Genomic DNA, 19062 nt, shown 5'->3' with positions numbered 1-19062 from the left:
ATTGGCCTAGCCCACTAGGGAACCTCTCCTATCATTTCCTTGTAACCATATCTACTGTTTGTGTGTTTATGCATTTCTGTGATTATTTAGTTAGTTAGTAAATAAATGATTAAGACAATTGGTGTATGAATGATTCATAGTAAAGGCTGGGTTCATGCAGATAACCAACAATTTACAACGTTTGGAATGAGACTAACGTGAGGTAAAGAATAATTCATTAATTAGAAGACTAATTGAACAGATATTAAAAATATCTGAAGAGTTATATTAGGAAAATTATAACTTTGTAATCTGAAGATTTTACTTTGTGCCCTGACTTCCTAGTTAATTACATTTACATGATTAGTTAAATCACATAATAATAATGAAAGATTTCATTCATTGATTTCATAAAATAACAGTCTTCACTTTAATGATGCCAAAGACACGACACTGGGCAGCTCACGTCTGGGTTTCCCTTTGTAGTGCGTAAAAGTTTTCAAGCCCTGCCACATCCGACGAGCATCAGAGCCGGTGTAGTAGGATACAATCTTAATCCTGTATTGACGCTTTGCTTGTTTGATGGTTCGTCTGAGGGCATAGTGGATTTAAAATCAACCTGCTATAGAGCATTCTGGGAAATATGATAATAATGGGTGTGGTTGTGAGGGTTTTACTCTTCATAGAGTAAAGATGACACAATCACACTAACCTCTATTCACCAGCACTGGCCTGGGTTCTTTTACACCACTGAGTGTTAATTTACCTATTTTTTACACAGAAAAGTTACACTGAAAAATCAACACTAGGTAACACAATTTGCTGGGTACAAATTTTCTCATATAGGTACAGTTTAAAACATTCTCACATCAAACTTTTTTTAATGTTAAAGGATTAAGTTTAAACACTGAGGTAAACACTAATGGTCAAGGCACTATTTTTAAAAAATGAGAAAAGAATACATCTTATTCAGATTCAGAACGGTTCTCTTTAGAATGCTTCTTGCCTTCCAAATAATCATCAAAGAACCCTTTCTTCCAAAAACGGTTCTTAGAATGAAAAATGTTCTAGGTAGAACCCTTTGCTCTACAAAGAACCCTCATCTTCCAAAAAGGGGTCTTCAGGTGAAAATGGTTATTGATAGAACCCTGTCTATCCATCTGCTAAGAACCCTTTTGAAACCCTTTTTTCTAAGAGTGTATACGCAATGCTCTCTGAAAAAAAGTGGGTATACGGTGTCTACCTTTATATAGCTCCCACTACACTACTGTTAATAGGCTACAAAAACAGAGTACAAAATAACAATAGACTAAAAATAGCATAGTTATTAGGTCAAATAAAATATATAGACATGTAGGCCTACAAAGTATTTCTAGGCCTTTTGTGAATTGTAGCCTATATACTAGTAGCGCAACATATTCCAAATGGGACAGCCTTTAATAAATCGTGGAGAAATCACTAGAGCCCATTGACCTCTCGTGCGTTTAATTTCCTCGCAGCCCTTTCCTCCACGGCGATTACGCACGAGAATCGTTAATCTGACGAAATATGGGCACAGCGCTCAACCTGATTTTTACTCATTCTATATGCAGTCCAGGACAGGATATAACATATCCGCAGTCTACTCAGTGACGTTTGCTATTAGTTGCGTACACAATAAACGGTGAATGTAAAAGAATACCACAACTTGGACCTTTGTTCTACAATTTGGCGATCCACAAGCGAAAGTGAATTTTACGCAGAAAAATTTGACGGAGGCAAGGTGCAGAAAGTAGCGTAATGTGGATACCCAAACTGGTGGACCTAAACAACACTTCAGTAAATATTTGGAACAGGAATTTACCGTTGCATCTGTTATTAACATAGAGTTATATATATTCATTACAGCTCTTTACTTTAAAAAACAATTAATTACCATAGATGTGTGTCAATTGAGAGCAGAAAGTCAGACGCTGATCTCTTGGTACGTTGTTAGAGCGCTCCTGTAGATAATCAGGACTGTCCAACTTGCCAAGATGCTATATTTGCCTCTCTTTTGGATGTTGCCAATTGTCACAGTATTAATTTTCAAACTTTTGACAGGTAAGGATCCACTTTGCTGTGATAGATGGTGATAATGAAATGGTTTGAGGTCAATGCTTTTTTCATTTAGTCCATTCTAACTTATTTTGATTCTCCCAATTGATCAACAGATAAAAAACACAGCTTGACAGTTGGAAACACATTTAAAGGAATATCTTATTTTATTACAGTAGGCCCATACATTGATGTAGACTAGAGGCATTCATTTATTGAATACATGCCCTTTCCTATTTACATTCTACATGAAAAAATATATCTAAACAAAATAAAACATGCTTTTCAGCTTGGGATGATCCCAAAAAGAGCATGAATGCTATAATTAGTTAATGCTTTAAGATACCATAGGCCTATGTTTGCTCGAAAGTATTCTGGTGCTACAAAAATGTCCATTAATTATAATTCACATAATAATGAACATTTCCTGTTGTTGCAGGATTCTATTCCTGCTGTAGCAAACTGGTCCAAATTAAGATCCTACACTAAAACCTTAGCATTTACATTTGAGTAATTTAGCAGATTGTAATCAATGTGCTTGAACCCCCTTGTGTGGACAGTACCACTCTTTCACCCAGCAGTCCAGCAATTATGGGGTGGTGCAGGTGCAGACATGATTTGTTCATTAGACATGTGTGTGTTTTGGGGGCAGTTTGGCCAAATGATGTGATGCTAGAGTGGAAATCATCACCAGAGAAAGAGGCTGGATGTCAGGAAACAGCCACTGTGTTTGTTTGGAGATAACCTGTCCTGCATTATAGAAGATGAGGCCAAGCTGTCTGTCTTCTGTTGATAACCATTTCAGACTGCTGTTTGGTGTGTGTCTGTGTGTGAGTGACTGTGCCTTCTCAGCCCTCTACTTGTGCAGGTGTAGCCTGTAGAGAGATTAGAAAGTCAAGAAGCATTAATATTTGCTTTGTGCACAATTTCACCTTTTGACCCTCCACAAACCCGGTTTATCCTTGGAAATTAATATGTGATTTTAATTGACCCTCTCCGTGAGAGGTGAGAGGAAGGTCACATAGGTTGAGCCATGAAGGGCAGCGTTACCCTTCCATTTCCCCATTACTAATTGGCTAGCAATTGCTTACTCCCTTCTAACGAAATGCTAATGGTTTCTCATTAATATTCTGCATGGCTGATCAGTGTGATCAGTGGTACATGAGGGTGTTTGGCCTCCCTGTGGAACTGTATCATTATGTTCTTGTTGTCTAAAGCCAACTCATTGAGAACAGAACAACACATTCAGGTGTTTGAGGCTTGACTTGTGGAACGCCTTTTGACAAATTACTTCAAAGATGCACGACATGTCCAGATCAACCTTCAATTTCCGCCGTTGCACTTTAACGATGGCGGCCGTGTAGGCTTAGGAAGAGGAAGCTGCTGGGTCTGTCAGCGAAAGAAAGGTTAAGTGTCTGCCGGCTGCTAGTGCATACCAGAGTTCTGACACATTGTTTCTTGTACGGACAGGCAGTCATCCAACAGAGCCTCACAGTGCTGGTCGCTCGTTTATTCAGATACATGAAGAGATAGCTACAGTATCTTCTGGCATGGCAGAGGTGGGAGGGTTTCTATTGAGATATACACTGAGTATACAAAACATTAGGAATACCTTCCTAATTTTGCCCTCTTTTGCCCTCAGAACAGCCTCAATTTGTTGGGGCATGGATTCTATAAAGTGTCAAAAGCATTCCACAGGGATGCTGGCCAATGTTGACTCCAATGCTTCCCACAGTTGTGTCATGTTGGCTGGATGTCCTTTGGGTGGTGGATCATTCTTTATGCACACAGGAAACTGAGCGTGAAAAACCCGCCAGTGTTGCAGTTCTTGACACAAACCGGTGCACTTGGCAACTTGTACCATACCCTGTTCATAGGCACTTAAATATTTGTTCTTGCCCATTCAGCCTCTGAATGGCATTCATACACAATATAATTAAACAGAATAGAATAGAATAAAACATTATTGTCCATCCAGGATGGCCACCTTACATTTAAAGGATCACATACATTCTCACATCACACACATTTAAACCAGTCAGTCCATCATACTGCATACACTAAAAACATAGAGGACATTGATACATTCACTCACAACTGACCGCTGCCCCAACTACACTTGATAGATAAAATTGACCAATACAATTTTTTTTAAACATAAAATAATTGATTTTTTGTCTATCTGTGTTTTCATAATTTTCATAAAGAGTATGACATTGTTTCCGCACGTAGCATTGAATACAAGGGAAGCCAGAGAGCATTTGGCCTCCCCCCCAAAAAAACATGTATAAAATAATAGCCAATCAGCGTTGAGCTAAGCTGAGTTAGCTCAACTGTGAATGGTCTTGGCACACCAAAAGAAAGTGTCAAGGGAACCCAGTTTGGATTTGGCTTCCCCCCTATCACAGATAAATAAGTATTTGATAGAAACAACTTGAATTGTTGCATCTTGTTATGTTGTTGTCCTCTAGCTAGCTAAAATTGTCCCTTTCCTAAATAAGCCATGGATGGAGATATGGATTTGGACTTGTGGTTTTACTTAATTCTCCGTACTGGCCATTGGACTGAGAGGATGGAAGTTCAATATGTAACTATATGTAGAAGGCTAATATTAACTAGCTAACATTGCCCATGAAAGGCAGTTAGGCTAGCCTGCAAGCATTTTAGCCAGGTAGCCTAGGACGACAAAAAATAAAAGCATGTACTGTATGACAGAGTCATAGACCATTTCGCCCCGTAGCACTCACTTCTGTCATCATGAAGTGCTTTGAGAGACTAGTCAAGGATCATATCACCTCCACTCTACCTGATACCCTAGACCCACTCCAATTTGCTTACCGCCCCAATAGGTCCACAGACGACCAATCGCCATCACACCGCACACTATCCTATCCCATCTGGACAAGAGGAATACCTATGTAAGGATGCTGTTCATTGACTACAGCTCAGCATTTAAAACCATAGTACCCTCCAAACTCGTTATTAAGCTCGAGACCCTAGTCTCGACCCCGCCCTGTGCAACTGGGTCCTGGACTTTCTGACGGGCCGCCCCCCAGGTGGTGAGGGTAGGAAACATCTCCAACACGCTGATCCTCAACACTGCGGCCCCACAAGGGTGCGTTCTCAGCCCTCTCCTGTACTCCCTGTTCACCTATGACTGCGTGGCCGTGCACGCCTCCAACTCAATCATCAAGTTTGCAGACGACACTACAATGGTAGTCTTTGCAGACGACACCAACAATGACGAGATGGCCTACAGGGTGGAGGGCCCTCGGAGTGTGGTGTCAGGAAAATAACCTCTCACTCAGCGTCAACAAAACAAAGGAGATGATCGTGGACTTCAGGAAACAGCAGAGGAAGCATCCCCCCATCCACATCAACGGGACAGTAGTGGAGAAGGTGGAAAGTTTTAAATTCCTCGGCGTACACATCACAGACAAACTGAAATGGTCCACCCACACAGACAGCACGCAGCTAAAAAATTTAGCTTGTCACCTAAAACACTCACAAACTTTTACAGATGCACAATGGAGAGCATCCTGTCGGGCTGTATCACCACCTGGTACGGATTTGGGGATGCTGTCACATATTTGTTCACATTCGTCTTTATAATCGACAGTATCAAATCTTCCATTCAGATGATGATGATGGTGGTTGGACAACATTCAGATGATGATGACGACGATGGAGACAACATTCAGATGATGTTGACATGGGGGACAACATTCAGATGATGATGATGACGGGAGGACAACATTCAGATGATGATGATGTGGACAACATTCAAATGATGTCAATGATGATGGGGGACAACATTCAGATGATGATGATGATGGGGGGACAACATTCAGATGATGATGATGATGGGGGACAACATTCAGATGATGATGATGATGGGGGGACAACATTCAGATGATGATGACGGGGGGACAACAATCAGATGATGATGATGGGGGACAACATATATATAATGATGATGGGGGAAAACATTCAGATGATCATGATGATGGGGACAACATTCAGATGGTGATGATGATGGTGGGAGAACATTCAGATGATGATGATGATTGGGGACAACATTCAGATGATGATGATGGGGGACAACATTCAGACAATGATGATGATGGCAGGACAACATTCAGATGATGATGATGGGGGGGGACAACATTCAGATGATGATGATGATGGGGGACAACATTCAGATGATGATGATGATGGGGGGACAACATTCAGATGATGATGATGATGGGGGGACAACATTCAGATGATGATGACGGGGGGACAACAATCAGATGATGATGATGGGGGACAACATATATATAATGATGATGGGGGAAAACATTCAGATGATCATGATGATGGGGACAACATTCAGATGGTGATGATGATGGTGGGAGAACATTCAGATGATGATGATGATTGGGGACAACATTCAGATGATGATGATGGGGGACAACATTCAGACAATGATGATGATGGCAGGACAACATTCAGATGATGATGATGGGGGGGGACAACATTCAGATGATGATGATGATGGGGGACAACATTCAGATGATGATGATGATGGTGGGACAACATTCAGATTATGCTAATGATGTGGACAACATTCAAATGATGTCGATGAAGATGGGGGACAACATTCAGATGATGATGATGATGATGGGGGTCAACATTCAGACGATGATGACATGGGGGCAACATTCAGATGATGATGATGATGGTGGGACAACATTCAGATGATGATGATGATGATGGGGGACAACATTCAGATGATGATGATGATGGGGACAACATTCAGACGATGATGACATGGGGGCAACATTCAGATGATGATGATGATGGTGGGACAACATTCAGAATGATGATGATTGGGGACAACATTCAGATGATGATGATGATGGGGACAACATTCAGATGATGATGATGGGGGACAACATTCAGACAATGATGATGATGGCGGGACAACATTCAGACGATGATGACATGGGGGCAACATTCTGTTGACGATGATGATGGGGGACAACATTCAGATGATGATGATGATGATGGGGGGACAACATTCAGATGATGATGATAGGGGACAACATTCTGGTGATGATGATGATGGTGGGACAACATTCAGATGATGATGATGGGGGGACAACATTCAGATGATGATGATGATGGTTGGACAACATTCAGATGATGATGATGATGGGGACAACATTCAGACGATGATGGCATGGGGGTCAACATTCAGGTGATGATGATGATGGTGGGACAACATTCAGATGATGATGATGATTAGGGACAACATTTAGATGAGGATGATGATGGTGGGACAACATTCAGATGATGATGATGATGGGGACAACATTCAGACGATGATGGCATGGGGGTCAACATTCAGGTGATGATGATGATGGTGGGACAACATTCAGATGATGATGATGATTAGGGACAACATTTAGATGAGGATGATGATGGTGGGACAACATTCAGATGATGATGGTGCGACAACATTCAGATGATGATGATGGGAGTACAACATTAAGTTCTTATGGCTGCGGGGGCAGTATTGAGTAGCTTGGATTTAAGGTGCACAGAGGTGCCCAGAGTAAACGGCCTGCTCCTCAGTCATAGTTGCTAATATATGCATATTATTATTATTTTTGGATAGAAAACACTCTGAAGTTTCTAAAACTGTTTGAATTATGTCTGTGAGTATAACAGAACTCATATGGCAGGCAAAAACCTGAGAAAAAATCCAAACAGGAAGTGGAAATTCTGAGGATGGTGGATTTTCAACCAAGATCCCATTGAAATTACAGCGAGATATGAATTTGTTTGCACTTCCTACGGCTTCCACTATATATCAACAGTCTGTAGAACTTTGTCTGATGACTCTACTGTGAAGTGGGGCCGAATGAGAGGAGAATTAGTCACCACTGCCATGAGGTGACCATTCTTTGACCATGCATAAGAGGGAGCTCCATTCCATCGCTCATCTGAAGTCAATGTAATTCTCCGGTTGGAACGTTTTTCAAGATTTATGTTAACAACATTCTAAAGATTGATTCAATACATCGTTTGACATGTTTCTACTGACTGTTATGGAACTTTTGGACATTTCGTCACGTTTTAGTGAACGCGCTAACCAAAGTAGCTAATTGGACATAAATAACGGACATTATCGAACAAATCAAGCATTTATTGTGGACCTGGGATTCCTGGGAGTGCATTCTGATGAAGATCATCAAAGGTAAGGGAATATTTATCATGTAATTTCTGGTTTCTGTTGACTCCAACATGGCGGCTAATTTGACTTGTTCTGAGCGCCGTCTCAGATTATTGCATGGTTTGCTTTTTCCATAAAGTTTTTTTTTAATCTGACACAGCGGTTGCATTAAGGAGCGGTATATCTATAATTCCATGTGTATAACTTGTATTATCATCTACATTTATGATGAGTATTTCTGTTGAATAGATGTGGCTATGCAAAATAACTGGATGTTTTTGGAAATAGTGAACGTAACACGCCAATGTAAACTCAGATTTTTTTTATATAAATATGAACTTTATCAAACAAAACATACATGTATTGTGTAACATGAAGTCCTATGAGTGTCATCTGATGAAGATCATCAAAGGTTAGTGATTAATTTGATCTCTATTTGTGCTTTTTGTGACTGCTATCTTTGGCTGGAAAAATGGCTGTGCTTATTCTGTGGCTTGGTGGTGACCTAACATAATCGTTTGTGGTGCTTTCGCTGAAAAGCATATTTGAAATCGGACACTTTGGTGGGATTAACAACAAGATGACCTTTAAAATGGTATAAGACACATGTATGTTTGAGGAATTTTAATTATGAGATTTCTGTTGTTTTGAATTTGGCGCCCTGCACTTTCACTGGCTGTTGTCATATCATCCCGTTAACGGGATTGCAGCCATAAGAAGTTAATTAAGCCCTTCCCAAGCTTGTTTTAGATTACCTGTACACAATTCATGTCTCAATTGTCTTAAGGCTCAAAAGTCCTTATTTAACCTGTCTTCTCCCCTTCATCTACACTGATTGAAGTGGATTTGACATCACTAATGGATCATAGCTTTCACCTGGATTCACTTGGTCAGTCTATGTCATGGAAAGAGAAAGTGTTCCTAATGTTTTGTACACTCAGTGTATAATAGGGCTGTGTATCCCATGGGCGTTCATACTGTATGTGCATTATTGAAAGCAGGATATGTATTGTGTACATCCACAGCGTTAAAGGGTCCAACTCCTGCTGGAGCATATATTTGTCACAACATTGTCCACCAGGTTAGATGTTATACAGTTGTTGCATGTTATGTTATGTATTTTAACAACTGTTGCCATTCTATTCTTCAACAGCATGTATTTTGTAATTACCATGTAATGTAGCTACCCTGTAGTTTTCTGAAGACCACTGTGCAATGTAGGGCTATCTCAGACAAGGTACAATAGCCTGTATATTACAACAGGATTGAACATATACGGACGGACCAATGAAGTTGTGGCAGAAAAATACTACCTAGATAAATTTGTTTCATACTTTGCCTAGTTATTGTAGTGCTCTGCTGTAAAGCTGCAAACCTGTTCTTGTTGATGTTTACAATGAAAGGGATTGTGCTGGATTTGCTGGATTTGTATTTTCCGCATGCACCGAACTCAACTGGTGTAGACTTTACTGTGAAATGCTCATTTACGAGCCCTTCCCAACAATGAAGATTTTAATCAAATAAAATACAGATAAATTAAGCTATATACAGGGAGTACCAGTACAATGTGCAGAGGTACAAGGTATTTTAGGTAAATATGTATATGAAGGCAGGGTAAAGTGACTAGGCATCAGGATAGGTAATAATAAGAGTAAATAAAGAACAGAGTAGCAGCAGCAAAAGATGAGTGTAAAGGTGTGTGTGTGGAATGTGTATGTATGTGTGTATGTGTTGTGTCGGTCTGCGTGTGTGTGTTATGTGTGGCTGTGTCATGATGGACTGTATAGTGAGGCAGGAGGGCAGTGGGCTAGCTAGGACTTTCAGTGTGATAAGTGACTGGTGTAGATATTGGCTTTCAGCAAACCTTCCCTGAAAAGTTTGGTAATCTATTCTAGAATTCCGCTGAATTCACTGAATAAACACGGGTTACTGTGCATTAGAATGGCTTTTTATATCCACCATTATTAAATTTTTAAACCAAATGTTCAGAAAATCTATTCTATAATAATGCTACTATATACTTTCAACAGACATACATTTGCTACGTATGTGCTTTCTATTTGCTCTATGCTAACAGCTGTATTTCATATCTCATCCTCTAGGTGTGCACTGCCAGGAGCTGTCCAAGGACAGCAAGAACCAAGCTCCCTTCCCTGTCTACCCCTCAGTTGGCTACCAGATCCTCAACGCAGACTACCTGCTGTTGAGGGAGTACAGCCAGGAGCTGCTGGGGAACTCCAGCCTGCAAGCCCAGAGGCAGGCCTTCCTCATTACCAACCCCGGGGCGGGCCTCCTGCAGCCGGCCGTCAATGTCACCTTCGGCTCCCTGTCTGTGGAGAGACCCATCGGCCCAGAGCTGCTCCTTGGCAGTCGCAGGATCCTCCCTGTCATCCTGGCCCGCCAGGTCCTCTCCTCTGCCCCCATTATCAGGATCCTCTTTCACATGCCCAGTATGGCCAGTGGAGGTGACGCTGGAGGGGGCAGAGCTGGGGAGGGGGTGGAGGTGGGTAGTGGTGGGAGGAAGGGAACGGAGGAGGGGGCACACTGTGTGACGACGTATGCCTTCTGTGAGACGCAGGAGGTGCGGGGGGCATGCCTGCTGTCCCCAGGGGGGTTCTGTGTTGCCCAGTTGAAGCCCGACCCGGCCTGGTTCAGCCCCGCCAGCCGCTCCTCCAGCTCCGACAGCAGGGATAGACAGGGAGAGGTGCAGGGTATTCCCGTGGAGATCTACTTCCAGAGCCGACTGGACTGGACAGGCCAGTGTGTGCCCCAGGACAGCCTGCAGCATGTGGGGGTGGGGAGGGGCGGCCCAGTGGGATCTGGTATACCCATGAGGAGGGTAGGGAGTGTCAACATCTTAAAGACACCACCTGGAAACCCTACGTTCCTGCGTCTGAGGTTAGGGGGGGCCGTGGTGGTCCAGACCTCCTCCAAACCACTGAGGACCACCGACATGGCCACCTTCTATGTGTTCCTGTCCAGTGTGTCTGCTGTGGAGAGCTTCACTCTTAGGTAAGAGTAGGGCTGCACGATATGGGAAAAAATTGAATTGTGATTTTTTTGATCAAATATTGCAATTGCGATTTGACTTTTGATTTAGATCAAAACATATGGTTGAACAGTTGAAATAATAGAAATAGAATGATTTATATTAAAAAGCAAAAGTTAAAGCAGCATCGTTCTTATTTGGAACAATCTGTTGACTGCAATTGACCGAACAGAACAACATGCAAACTTATAGTCGATCTAACATTGAGAGGTAACTGCAGGGTTTGAGTGATGGGACGGGGCTTGGTATGTGTGGGATGCAGCCACAAGAGGAGAAAAAAACGGAGTAAACTATAAAAACTGACGTTACACGCAGCGTTTGAAAATATTGCATGCGATATGAAAATGTCAAAATATAGCATGCGATATGAATCTCTTGCGATTTGGATATTGCACATGTCAATATTGCAATTTCTATGTGAATTCAATTAATTGTACAGCCCTAGGTAAGATCACTGCTTGGATATACTGTCTGTCTGTGTGCCTCTGTCAGTCCATAGCTAGAATATCCAGGTCACAATCAGATCGTCTGATACATTAGCTGTGAAGTTTGCACATAATGCTGTTGATATGACCTTACTTTGTCTATATATTGTATTGTAAAGTTTAGTGTTGTCTAAACGTGCTGAACGTATTCTGCATGCACTGATACACTCTAACTCACTAATGGATCCATTTTACATCCTATTTGCTTAATGTAAGTTTAGGTCTGTATGTTGTGGTCGTACTAATGCATCATGACTTTTACCACTAAGTCTTCCTGTGCCTTTTCTGTTACCTTGACGCATGCTACCATAATGTGCTGGCCACTGGCTCAGAACATAAATCCATAAATAATAGAAAATTAAGAAATAGGATTTATGTATGGATTGTGAAAACATTCTCAGAACACATAGCAAATGTTTTTTCCTATTAAAAAGATGTTCAGTGTATATGAGGACAAAATAATATTGTGAGTAGTCAGAAATTAGAGACAGAATGGTTTTTATTGCCATTTTAGGCCTTGTGTAAAAAGTCTATCACCATGACGTATAAGAGGGGCTCTTCTCAAAGGATAAGTTCCATGCATTTAAATTGTAACTTAAGGCCACTTGAATGGCGCCAGGGCATGTCACCAAGGCCGTGCTGTGGGACGGTTGAACGCTGGTGTGGCTAGAAGTCGTCTTGCTGTTCCGCTCCCTACACAGATTACAGACTTGTTGTGTGCCAGTCCCAGTCTACTTCACTCCCGACTGGAAGAAGTTCAGAAGGCAGTCTTCCATAGACAGGGAAATAATTGGGAAATGGATTCGGCAGCCTTCATATCTTAACATCCCATTAACGTTTGAAAAGGGATCTCTGGATATTTTAGTTCATAAATAATGCATACATTTAATGGAGCAAGAAAACAAATAACTAACAACTGCCTGACTCCTTATGGTGAAAATTAACTTATTACGCAGGCAGCTTTATCGCGCCAAACACACAATTCAGTCTGTTTTGCAAAGGCTCTACTCGCTGCCTTGGATGCACATCACAGAGCAGAATAAAATGGTGTTTATTGGAATGTTTTAGATCAGTATACCTCAAAGTCATTTCAATCGGCGGAAGTTTGCATTTTCCACTCTTCCACTCGTTTTGTTTGAAGAAACAGCAGAAAAGCTTCTGATACGTTGTTATCCCAAAGTAGGGGACAAAGTAACACACCCATTTTCTCAGATAACATAGAAGATAGAATGACATAGTGAAGTCAGCACGTTCCTAATGCGGAGGACGAGCTCCTAGCAAAAAAACTGCCCAGTCTGACCATGTTTCGCCTAGTTATAAAAAAAGTGGTTTTGAGCAATGTAAGTAAAAAAAAAGTACCTCAAAGTTTTTTTCGGTTGTAGAGTTGTGTTTAGTTGTTTAAGGTTCCAAATGTATGTCATTTTGTTGCACTAGTCTAGATTTTAAAAATCTGATTTCCAGAAGGACGTTTAGAGTTCATCTAGATCTAAGTGAAGGCTTAAATTAAACCTGGCCTAGAGGCAGGTTTAACTTCTGATTAATGGATGTTGGCCCCAAGGTTGACCTTGGCAATGGAGGAAAATGGATTACCTGAACTAAAATCTATTTCTGTGTCCATTTCCATATGTACAAAGAAAATGCAGCTGATATAATTAGTTTTCTTGAGCCAAGGCTTTATCTGAGTCTCTTTGGGGAAGGCCCATCCCTCCTTCCCAACAAGTACTGATCCCCTTGAGGTTTCTGGGATCTGGAACCTTCCATCATGAAACAGGAGATTTGTGTAGTGCAAGTGAACTAACTGTATGCAGAATAGTCCACAAAGTCTGCAATGCTATATGTGAACTGAAAGACAATTATACCAAGTTCCCTGATGCTGCTGCCCGAGCCAACTACAAGGTAGAGTTCTATGAATATGGGAACTTCTCTGGAGTCATTGGCTGTATAGATGGATGTCATATTCCCATCAAGTTTCTCTCTACAGCAGATGCTGAGGAGTACAGGAATCGTAAAAACTGGTTCTCAATAAATGTAAAAAGTGTGTGCAGTTCTTCTACATTGTTGCATGTTGGAAAGGTGCAACTCATGACTCAAGGATTCCTCTTTGTATGCTCAGCTTGAAGGTGGACAACATAGTGGAATCTTACTTGGTGACAGTGGGTATGCACAGACCAACTTCTTGTTCACTCCCTATCTTCATGCAATAGGACCCCAGCAACAATGGTACAACCAAGCTCATATCCGCGAGGTATATTGGAGCACATGTTTGGTGTATGGAAGAGTAATTTCCAGTGTCTCAGAAGCACATTGCGCTTTTAACCAAGATGATGCTGCATTGTAATAATTGTAACAGCAGTGATTCACAATTACCTCAGAAAGCATGGCTGCCTAGATCCTTGCATTAAAGATGAGGATGACACAGATGTTCCAATGGTTGAGGCAGACAATGACAGAAATGGACTAGCCTGCAGAGATGCTTTTGCTATTCAGCACTTCTCACAACAAAGATAGCTCAAGTGATTGAAGCAAACAGTAGCCATGGATTGGAAACAAAAATATTTTAAATTCACAAATGGAAATATCGGGACCCCGAACTGGTGCTGGTTTGAGAAGAACATTGGTACTGCTGCTGCTTCCTGTTTCTCTCCTCCTCCTTCATAACCAACACAACATGAAGGATTTGCGTCTTCATATCATGCTCTTCTTTTAAATACATTCGTTTGCGCTCATGAAATTCCATGGTCAGTTTCTCATGCATGCTCAGCCTTTTTGTCTTTGTCCTCCGGCCTGAGTTAGTGACACAATCTTCCCTTCTGGCTGCTGCAGATGTACTGGGCTGACCACCATCCTGTATTATCCCCTCTAAGCTATGGTGATCATCTGCCTCTAGAAAATGATTGCATTGCTGCATTAGAGAACATTATTTCTTCAAGAGTTGAGTTCATTACATAATTCTTATTATGGGAGTGCAAGAGACAACTGACAACATTACATGTTCCCTGGAGTACGGGGATTGCACATGTTGAATGAATGTGTCCTACCAAATGAGGATTGGAACAGTACCCCATCTGAACTGTCCAAATTGTCATCATCGAGGATACCTTCCAGAGGTTGCTGGCTCAACATTTCCCCCAGCTCATCTCTCTCTGGGCCTCCTGGGTGTCCATCACCAGTCTTGAAACGCTCCCTATGAGCAGTGGTGGAAAAAGTACCCAACTGTCATACTTAAGTAAAAGTAAAGATACCTTAATAGAAAATGACTCAAGTAAAAGTGAAAGTCACACAGTAAAATACTACTTGAGTAAAAGTCTAAAAGTATTTGGTTTTAAATATACTTAAGTATCAAAGTAAGTGTAATTGCTAAAATATACTTAAGTATCAAAAGTAAAAGTAAAAGTACAATAATTTCAAATTCCTTATATCAGGTATTCCCAAACAGGGGTACGTACAATGCCGTCGGGGTAAGCCAAATAAAAATGTGATTCACATTTAAAAAATATATATATTCAAAAAAATGTTACTTAAAAAAAAAGAATGTTCTTCACATTTTCTAACTGTACATTTAGTAAGGCCCGCATCCATAGAGACACACATCAGCTCTACTGGTAGTACTGCTGCTTATTTTTTTATTTTTTTTAATTGAACCCTCCAAGATCAGTTCCCCAATAGCTGTCCCTCAACCATTCGAGACCCCTCCCACAGTCCCCCCGCCCCCGAATAAAAAATAAAAAATACAATTAATTCCATTCCCCACCCCAAGGAGGATGTCCTTGGGGTGGGGAACATCCACTCCCACAATGCACCAACAACCAAGATAATGAACTAAAGAGAAAAAAGGAAAAGACAGAAGAAAACAGCACAACAATGCCATTTAAAAAAAAAAAATAATAAATTTAAAACAAAGGACATCAAGGACAACTGAAATCATAACAGCAATGCCTACTTTATATGTTTGTGTGGATGTCTGGCACTATTACATGTATGTGTGTGTTCTTGTATGTGTTTATTTTAATGAGAGTGTGTGTATATGCATGTGTACAAACACCTGCACGGCATCAGCCTCAGGCAAACCGGCATTAGTTGTAAAAACACTGCCACTTAGTGTCATTCAAATGTACTTTTATTATGTTTTATTTGGACTTATTTTTCTCCTTTATCTTTTGACCATCATTCTCTCACACACAGCAACTCCACTCCCACTTGTCTCCAATTCCACATACCAACCCTCAGCCCATCCCATTTATCTCTGCTGGCCACCCACTTCGTGTTTCTACGCAACACATATCTTTCAACTATGCTATGATGTTTAACGTACAATTTCGATCTATCTAATCGAATAGAATCTACAGATTGCGTGTTGAAGATAAATAATTTTACTAGGAGTATTAGTATATTAGTAATTGACTGACCCGGTTTCTCCAGATCTCCTAACAGTACTATTTCTTGGGTCAATTTTAGATCAATGCTATGCATTTTCAGCCATTCCTGAACCTGAGACCAGAAACAGGCTACCTGAGGGCAATACCAAAATAAATGGTCTATTGATTCTGTATCCTCACAACAAAATCTGCAGAGCTTCGATGATTTTATGCCTCAAATATTCAACATTTTGTTGGTGGCAAGATTTCTATATAATAATTTTAGCTGAAAGCACAGAGTCTTGAATCTTGCGTTGTTTTATATATCAACTCATACACCCTGTACCATGGAATCGGTACATCAAAAATCTCTTCCCAACTATTTTGCAATCTGTATGGCACAGTTGTCAACATCCTCCATGTTTTTATTCCTCCACCAGTTTTGATCCTTTATATTGGGCAGACAGACCAGTTCCCTACCTCTTCCCACTGCCACCCGCCTTTTTGGGGCAATGCTGTAATCAATTGGTTGTACTCTTGGATTGAGCAGACCTTCCCGTACAATTATGATAACTTCATGAAGGACATAACTCTACCATTACAATTTACAATATAATTTAAGAAAAAAATACCCTTTTCGAAAATCTTTCCCATAAATACAGGTATTTTATCAACCAGCACATTTGAGTTCGCCATAATATTTGTTGTAATATTTGTTCTGTCTTTTCAGGGGGATGAAATTGAAATTGTAGCCAGCTCTGCAATGCTTGTTTGAAAAAGACAGATACTTTGAAAAAAGTATAATTTTCAATTAATCGAAAATGAGACATGGCAATCTGCACAAAGGCAAAAAGGCCATTTTTAAACAATGGATGAGCTTTTCTTATTAATCTACTTGAGAACCATTTAGGGTTCAAATAAAACTTTTGAATGAGTGAAGCTTTTAGAGAGAGGTTTAGTGCTTTTATATTTAATAATCTCAACCCACCCAATTCATATTCATTATATAGATAGGCTCGTTTTATTTTGTCTGGTTTAGCGTCCCAGATAAAGCAAAATATTTTTCGCTCATATGATTTGAAAAACGAATCATCAGGAGTAGGCAGCTCCATAAGTAAGTGAGTAAGCTGATATATGACTAAGGAGTTAATCAGGGCAATTTGTCCATAAATAGACAGGTATTTACCTCTCCATGGTTGCAGGATCTTGTCTATTTCTACAAGTTGTCTATTGAAATTCATTGTGGAGAGCTTATTTATATCTTTTGTGATATGAATACCGAGTATGTCTACTTCACCATCAGCCCATTTTATAGGTAAGCTGCAATGTAATGTAAAAGTTGTATTTTTTAATGGTCTAATACATAATATTGTACACTTATCTTAATTAGGTTTTAGTCCAGGGAGTACAGAAAAGTTATCTTTAATGAGACATTGCAGGGATCTAGCTTGTGGATGTGGGACGTCCCACCTCGTCAACAGCCAGTGAAACTGCAGGGCGCCAAATTCAAAACAACAGAAATCCCATAATTTAAATTCCTCAAACATACAAGTATTTTACACAATTTTAAAGATACACTTATTGTAAATCCAGCCAAAGTGTCCGATTTCAAAAAGGTTTTACGACGAAAGCACACCAAACGATTATGTTAGGTATGAGCCAAGTCACAGAAAAAGACAGCCATTTTTCCAGCCAAAGAGAGGAGTAACAAAAAGCAGAAATAGAGATAAAATTAATCACTAACATTTGATGATCTTCATCAGATGACACTCATAGGACTTCATGTTACACAATACATGTATGTTTTGTTCGGTAAAGTTCATATTTATATCCAAAAATCTGAGTTTAGGCGGGACGCTACTGTCTCACTTGCCAAAAAGCCTGAGAAAATGCAGAGCGCCAAATTCAAATTAATTACCATAAAAATTATTTTTCATTAAATCACACATGAAAGATACCAAATTAAAGCTACACTGGTTGTGAATCCAGCCAACATGTCAGAATTCAAATAGGCTTTTCGGGGAAAGCAAACGATGCTATTATCTGAGGATAGCACCATTGTAAACAAAGAGAGAGAAGCATATTTCAACCCTGCAGGCGCGACACAAAACGCAGAAATAAAAATATAATTCATGCCTTACCTTTGACGAGCTTCTGTTGTTGGCACTCCAATATGTCCCATAAACATCACAAATGGTCCTTTTGTTCGATTAATTCCGTCGATATATATCCAAAATGTCCATTTATTTGGCGCGTTTGATCCAGAAAAACACCGGTTCCAACTTGCTCAAAAGTGACTACAAAATATCTCAAAGGTTACCTGTAAACTTTGCCCAAAAAATTAAAACTACTTTTGTAATACAACTTTAGGTATTTTTTTACGTTAATAATCGATAAAATTGAAGACGGGATGATCTGTGTTCAATACAGGATTAAAACCAACTATAGCTAGCTTTCTGGTCTCGCGCCTCTAACAAACAGGACACCTCGAGTGACTCTCGTTCAAGATGGCCGTACTTCTTCATTACACAAAGGAATAACCTCAACCACTTTCTCAAGACTGTTGACATCCAATGGAAGCGGTAGGAACTGCAGGCGGGTCCCTTAGAAATCTGGTTTCCCAATGAAACCTCATTGAAAAGAGAGTGACCTCAAACAAAAAAAAAATCTGAATGGTTTGTCCTCTGGGTTTCGCCTGCTAAATAAGTTCTGTTATACTCACAGAGATGATTCAAACAGTTTTAGAGACTTCAGAGTGTTTTCTATCCAAATCTTCTAATAATATGCATATCTTATCTTCTGGGGATGAGTAGCTGGCAGTTTAATTTTGGCATGCTTTTCATCCAAAATTCAGAATGCTGCCCCCTACCCTGGAGAAGTTAACTTCTCTGCGCTACG

At 40.4% G+C, this 19062-nt stretch overlaps 1 protein-coding gene across 1 annotated transcript in view; it reads left to right on the top strand.

The window, feature by feature from the left end:
- Positions 1-6672: 6672 nt before the first annotated feature.
- The window catches only part of LOC139543424 (transmembrane protein 132D-like), a 52490-nt gene continuing 40100 nt past the window's right edge, over positions 6673-19062 (top strand). The window contains exons 1-2 of the mRNA XM_071349531.1: positions 6673-6778; positions 10378-11287. Of these exons, the coding sequence (XP_071205632.1) occupies positions 6673-6778; positions 10378-11287 (1016 nt within the window). The remainder of the gene's footprint in view (positions 6779-10377; positions 11288-19062) is intronic.

This window comes from Salvelinus alpinus, chromosome 18 (assembly GCF_045679555.1).
Source record: "Salvelinus alpinus chromosome 18, SLU_Salpinus.1, whole genome shotgun sequence".
Lineage (NCBI taxonomy): Eukaryota > Metazoa > Chordata > Actinopteri > Salmoniformes > Salmonidae > Salvelinus > Salvelinus alpinus.
This window is presented reverse-complemented; position numbering and strand designations above follow the sequence as displayed.